The sequence below is a fragment of the Stegastes partitus genome, unplaced genomic scaffold (genome assembly GCF_000690725.1).
Source record: "Stegastes partitus isolate 25-593 unplaced genomic scaffold, Stegastes_partitus-1.0.2 Scaffold4, whole genome shotgun sequence".
NCBI lineage: Eukaryota > Metazoa > Chordata > Actinopteri > Pomacentridae > Stegastes > Stegastes partitus.
Window position 1 is genome coordinate 521,178 of NW_007577735.1, and position 7,097 is coordinate 528,274.

Genomic DNA, 7,097 nt, shown 5'->3' on the forward strand with positions numbered 1-7,097 from the left:
GTGTTGTGAATGAATGTGTGGGCTTGTAGGGCAAGGCACTCAGGCATGGGTGTGTACTGTCACAGCCTTTAACACAGGGGATTTGTTTTTGTTTGTTCCTGGAGGTTTGCTGTTAGGACGGGGTTTAAGACTGCGCCCGGGTGCATATGTGAAGTTAAAGAGCCCAAGATGTTTCACAGATTTCACTTCAGAAGCTGCCAAGTGTTGACACAGCCTTAACAACATTGTAACAATTCAGTCATTCTAGCATGAAAAATGTGTGTGTGACCTCCCATGCAGGTTTCATACAACATTAATATCATGTGCTTAACTAAATCGCAAATGTCAGGAGTTTCTATTTTGTTTTATGCTGTACTGTGTTTGACATTATAAATTAAACATCACCTTGGTAGTGGTGCAATGAAACAAAGTAAATTTACTTTAGCATTTCCATTTCATGCTACTTCATAACTCAGGAATTTTTAGTCTACATATATCTTACAGCTTTAATTACATTGTCAATTTATCCAAGCCACTCTTGAATAGCGATGTTTTTTAAATGGATTGGATTACATAACCTGTCAGGGAAGAGAATGACGGTGAAGCAGTAAAATCAGTTATTATTATAGGTAATTAACAAATAAAATAATTAATATTAAATAAAAGACTTGAATACTGAATACTACTTCTATCACTTGATCTTGGGCACAGGAAAACATGGGCGTTTGTATATTTTCTTTGTAATAGACATATACTTTTTTATCTTATATAGACTAAACTATTAATCCAAAAAAAGAAAAGGTTTGCTAAAATAGTTTTTAGTTGATTATATATATATATACATATACAACCCTGCCTTCACCCTAAGTCAGTTTGGAGAGGCTGAAGCCCCCCCATGACCCTACAGGGATAAAGAGGTGTATAAATAATGGATGGATATATACACACATGGACAAAATTGTTGGTACCTCTCAGTTAATGAAAAAAACCCCACAATGGTCACACAAATAACTTGAATCTGACAAAAGTAATAATAAATAAAAATTCGATGAAAATTACCCGATGAAAATCCGACATTGCTTTTGAACAGTGGTTCAACAGAATTATTTTAAAAAAATAAACTCATAAGACAGGCCTGGACAAAAATGATGGTACCCCTAGAAAAGACTGAAAGTAATGTGACCATAGTGACATGTTCAATCAAGGTGTGTCCTCTAATTAGCATCACAGATATCTACAAACTTGTAATCAGACAGTCATTTATAGGGTTACAAGTAGTCACTGTGCTGTTTGGTGACATGGTGTGTACCACACTAAACATGGAGCAGAGGAAGCCAAGGAGAGAGTTGTCTCAGGAGATTAGAAAGAAAATTATAGACAAGCACGTTAAAGGTAAAGGCTATAAGACCATCTCCAAGCAGCTTGATGTTCCTGTGACTACAGTCGCACATATTATTCAGAAATTTAAGATCCATGGGACTGTAGCCAACCTCCCTGGACGTGGCCGCAGGAGGAACATTGATGACAAATCAAAGAGATGGATAATAGGAATGGTAACAAAAGAGCCCAGAACAACCTCTAAAGACATTAAAGGTGAACTCCAAGGTCAAGGTACATCAGTTTCAGATCGCACCATCCGTCATTGTTTGAGCCAAAGGGGACTTCATGGGAGACGACCGAGGAGGACACCATTGTTGAAAACAAATCATAAAAAAGCCAGACTTGAATTTGCCAAACTGCATGTTGACAAGTCACAAAGCTTCTGGGAGAATGTCCGATGGACAGACGAAACAAAACCGGAACTTTTTTGCAAGGCACATCAGCTCTATGTTCACAGATGCAAAAATGAAGCATATCAAGAAAAGAACACTGTCCCTACTGTGAAACATGGAGGAGGCTCTGTTATGTTCTGGGGCTGCTTTGCTGCATCTGTCACAGGGTGTCTTGAATCTGTGCAGGGTACAATGAAATCTCAAGACTATCAAGGTATTCTAGAGAGAAATGTGCTGCCCAGTGTCAGAAAGCTTGGTCTCAGTCGCAGGTCATGGGTCTTGCAACAGGATAATGACCCAAAACACACAGCTAAAAACACTTTGAAGTGGCCGTCTATGAGACCTGATCTAAATCCTACTGAACATCTGTGGAAGGAGCTGAAACGTGCCGTCTGGAGAAGGCACCCTCAAAAGGTTGTACAGCAAAATATTAAGTTAAGTGTACCATCATTTTTGTCCAGGCCTGTCTCATTAGTTTATTTTTAAAAATAATTCCGTTGAACCACAGTTCAAAAGCAATGTCTGATTTTCATCAGGTAATTTTCATCGAATTTTTATTTATTATTACTTTTGTCAGATTCAAGTTATTTCTGTGACCATTGTGGGTTGTTCTTTCATTAACTGAGGGGTACCAACAACTTTGTCCACGTGTGTATACATTGTATGACATTATTAGTGATATATCCCTTGCTATGTGTTATTCTAGGGATGATGAAACAGAGGTAACTCAAGGACAACTTAGCAACAGTGGGAGCTGAACAGAGGATAATGTAGATAGTACACAGTGGCATCATTAAAAATTTTTCTCCTCTGCAATTGTTCACAACATTGGCCTAATATTGTGACACAAGGGTTATTCTACTTTTAGGCCTTTTTTTCCCCCCACGGTAGACATTTTGGTTTGTCAGAAAAGAAAAAGCACAATTACCAGCAACAGCTCTGTTCAGTTCAAGTGTTCCAGTAAGACATGGCAGTGGGATAGTGAGTCAGCACACACAGTACTCTGAAGATGAAGCAGCTATATGGGATTCAGCTGTGACATAAAAATCTCATCTTTGAACAACTTGCCTTTACATTTAAAGTTCTCACACACAACAGAAAATAGAATTTCTTCATACAGCAAAGACCAAATAAATAACTCCATCCTGAGACTGCTTATTATAGGACAAGGCTGGGTGTTGTACTGTGGAGGTGATGCACTGTTTCCCCTTTGGTTTGCCGTGATGTCACAGAGGGAAAACAGCTCATGGGACTTCAGCCTCAGTCCTGACTGGTAGAGGCTGCCTTCAGACTAGATGTCTAATAAAAAACTGGGTTTTCTTTAGAGTTGAATATCACAGAGCACAACAGGAATAACCCTGACTGTGACGGTGAGGGCTCCCTTCTCTCCTCCAGCGTCACGCTGGTGTTACTTTGAGGAGGCTGAGTGGGAGGAGATATGCAGATGGTGCCAGTGGGGCCCTATTAGTGGCGTCTGTAGTCCCCCAAACTCACAGTGGACTGTTGTCACTCGCACAGAGTCTACTACACCCACAGCCACAGCCACAGCCAGCATCAGGGTCAACATTCACAGGGTGGCATTCTGCTCTACAGCACAGCCAAAAAGGTTGTCTTGCAGAGACTGAAGTGTTTTATTTTTTTTCTGTTGCAGCCTTTTTTTCCCAAGTTTGTGCATTTTGCGATATCTTGTGTTGGCCTTGGAATTTAAAAACCTTCACAAGCGAAAGGAGTGGAATACTTAAGGTGTTGTTTACGCTAGATTGAGGAATACCTTATTCTTTTCTGACATCACCATCACCTCAGTTTGAAGACTTTTCTTCACTACACTTTTACCCGAACAGGTGGATATTCAAGGATGCATTCTGCAACTGCTGTGAGTCCTTTTGTGTTCATGGCTCTGTTTTTCTCACTGGTTGAAACCAAGTACTACAGACCATTCCAGTTTCACCAGTATAAAACTGGGCTCAGTCAACACCATGACCAAGGAAAACCCACCAGCAGACACAAGTAAGCTCCGTCTCTCTCTTTCTCTGTCACCTCAATTTACATTTTTACTTGAGTTGCCATATTTTTTATTTTTACAGCCACCTATAAGTCACGTTAATTTGTCCTATTTCTCTTCTGTCATCTTTTATTTCCACTCCAAAAGGAACCACTGTGCCTACGTCACTGAAAAAACAGTGTCCTTCACTGTGCAGGATGGAGCAGCCCCTTATGTAAAAGCTGAGTACAACAAATGCTCCTGGGGACAAAAATGTCCAACTCTCTTGTGAGTAAACAACAACTCTTATTATAAATATACATTTAAATCACTTCAGGATTACAGAAAAAAAAAAGCTGTAGTCATGCGTAGGTTTCTTACCAATAACTGGATGTCCCCAACAGGTATCGCCTGCTGTACAAGCCAATTCACAAGGTGGCACATAAAACTGTCACAGAGCTGGAGTGGCGCTGTTGTCCTGGGTATTCTGGTTATGGCTGTATGGAAGGACATCCAGTTTACCATTACCCCATGAAAATGATGCCACCATTCAAGGGCCCACCAATGAAGGGCCCACCGTTCAAGGGTCCACAGTACAAAGGTCCCATGTTCAAGGGTCCGATGTTCAAAGGCCCCCCTATTAACACTGCTGTGAAAGCGAACCCATGGAGTCAACCCAAAGGACCACCAACCAGCAGTTTCAGCTCCTACCCAATGCGTCACTTTGGGCCTCCGCCCTCTTTCCCAGACACTTCTTTTGAGCCTTATCCATCTGAACCAGAGCAAATGCCAGACCACCAGGAGCCACATCACACAGAGAACATCCAAGAACATGAACATGAGCACAGCCAAGGACCGGAGGACATTATACCAGAGGAAATCCCTCCTCCTCCCTCTGGTGGTGAACAGCCCGAGGAGGAGAACATAGGTGTGTCCTAATTCCAAACTCTCAAATAACTGGGTTTAATAAGTGACCAAATTTTGCAGACTCACACTTTCTTCCTTATAAAGTAATAAAAAACAATCTGCTTTGAAAAACTGATTTATCTTATTCTTTTGTGAATGTGATCAATGTGATCTTAGTTCTTTAATTTATGTTCACTAAGTTTGTTCCATTATTAACTTTTTTTTCCCTCTTTAGGCCAAGCTATTGACAGTGAAACAGAGGAGCGAATATTTCGAATGGAGGAGGATGTGCGGCATCTAAACCAGGGTCTGGAGACCCTGAGAGCAACTGTCAATGGACTGGAAGATAGTCTAAGAGCCTCGCTAAGAGAGGATGCAAACAGGATGCTGTCTGCTCTGCTCTCTGCTGCCCCTGGTCCTGTTCCAGCTCCAGCTGTAGCCTCTAGTCCATCCACTGTCGGGTTTGTAGAAATTCCCGGTGGAGGCCCTGACACAGAGGGTCTAGACGGCAGACATGTGTTTCCAGGCCTAACAGAACTGAATAAAAGGGTAGAGGAGCTCAGGACAGGGCTGCAAGCCAAGACAGCAGAGCTGGAGGAGCTCAAATCAGCAGTGACAATGCATGATGGAGCACTGAAAAAGATTTCAAATAGAGAAGGTGGTGCATCAGACTCCACAGGCAATCTTGGGAAAGCTATGGAGAAGCTAATGGATGCCAAACTAAGTGCAGCCAGGACTGACATTCTTGGTGGTTTTGAGAAGCGTGTGGAAAGCGCAGAGGGCCGATGCGACGAGAAAGCTGGGGATGTAAGCCGTCAGTGCCAAAGGGAACAAGGCGAACAGCAGAAGCAGATGGAAGATGTCCTGCAGGAAAGTACCACAAACATGAGAACAGAGCTGAGAAACCTGCGCTCACAGATTCATGGTTTAAAAGCTACAGAAAGCTGCTGTGGTAGAATGACTGGACTGCATGATAGGGTGCAGCTGCTGGAAACATCAGTGGCAGGTCTCAACCAATCCCAGGGGCACCTGAGAGTGGAGCTGGGTGGACACAAGGACCACATAGAGGGAATGCTGGAGGGCCGTCTGGCATATGTGGAGGACAAGCTAAACCTGACTGGTCAAATTAAAAGTGATGAGTCTGGAAGGAAGAGTGGTGTCCTAGACAGAGCTGTGACAGGACAGGGCTTGGAGGCCAGATTGGAGGGTAAGTTGAGGGCTCTGGAGGGCCGGTTACTGACAGCTTTGGAAGAGCTGGGTAATGCCACTGCTCCTGCACTGCTGGAAGGTCATGCTGTTCCCACTCTGGAGACAGAGCTGGAGTCCCTCCGAGGGAGACTCGAGGTGGACGTGGACAGAGTGCAAAAGCAGCTCAACAGTCTCGAGAGTATCTGCACCTCTTCTTGTTCCTCACCTCAAAAATCTGCCATCCAGGGAGACTCGGCTGCACCGAGTGAAAAACTTGCAGAGGAGCAAAATGTGAAGGAGGCTCTGGACCTGCAAGGTGACCGTCTGAATAGCTTCAATAATACACTGCAAAATATCCTAAAGCATCTGGCCCAAAGGGACCAGCAGCAGCAAGGAGAGCGAGATTCACCCATCCAGGGAGAGCTAACACTCCTCAAGTTCAATGTTCGTTCTGTCAACCACACCCTGAGAGGCCTTCAGCACTCCTTGGGGACGGTGGTCCATCAGGTGGGTCAAGCCAACAGCACCTGGCATGAGAGAGAGGCTCGCATGGCTCAGCAAATAAAGGGTGTGGTCCAGCTGGTTGGACATCAGGCTTCCATGCTTGGGGCAGGTGAGCGCAGACTGACCCGACTTAAGGGTGAGCTGCAGGAGATGAAGAGGCGGCTGGCCGAAGAGGTCCGAGGGTGCCGGAGCAGAGCTTTGGTGGTCCATAAAGAGGTAACTGAGGTTGGAGGGCGTGTCGCCAGTGTGGAGGACCAGTGTAAGGGCCTGAATTACTTGGCCGAGGACCTGGAGAGAATCAGGGAGGAGCTGGAGAGACAATCGAATGGTCTTCTCCTGCAGGTCAATGGGACTCTCTCAAGCCATGCTCAGCAGCTGTCTGAGCTCAAAGGTGAACTGAGAAACTGCACCTCCAAGGTAGAGCCAACACAACACAGCTTAGAGATGAAGCCAGAGCTGAGACGAGGGGACACCTTCACTTTGAATTAGTTCACTTCATAGGGACAAAGTTTTAAAATGAACAACAAAATGGGGTAAATATTCTGCAGGTGTAGTGGGGTTCCACTAAAACTCCTTTTTCTTATTTGAACTGTAAAATGCAAAGGTTTTGAACCTGCACTGAAATACGGATTACTTTTGTTAGCTTACAACATAAAATGAAAATAAAAACAGGCAGCTAATTCTGACTGCACTCATAACAGAATCTTGAAACTCAACCAATAAGGTGCTAAGATGAAGTGTTTGTTGTCAGTGTCTATAATATACAG

At 43.8% G+C, this 7,097-nt stretch overlaps 1 protein-coding gene across 1 annotated transcript; it reads left to right on the plus strand.

The window, feature by feature from the left end:
• Positions 1–3,606: 3,606 nt before the first annotated feature.
• Positions 3,607–6,819, plus strand: emilin3a (elastin microfibril interfacer 3a). The gene is made up of 4 exons (XM_008279092.1): positions 3,607–3,758; positions 3,901–4,020; positions 4,137–4,660; positions 4,874–6,819. The coding sequence occupies exons 1-4, from the start codon at positions 3,607–3,609 to the stop codon at positions 6,817–6,819; spliced, it is 2,742 nt and encodes a 913-aa protein (XP_008277314.1).
• Positions 6,820–7,097: the final 278 nt, after the last annotated feature.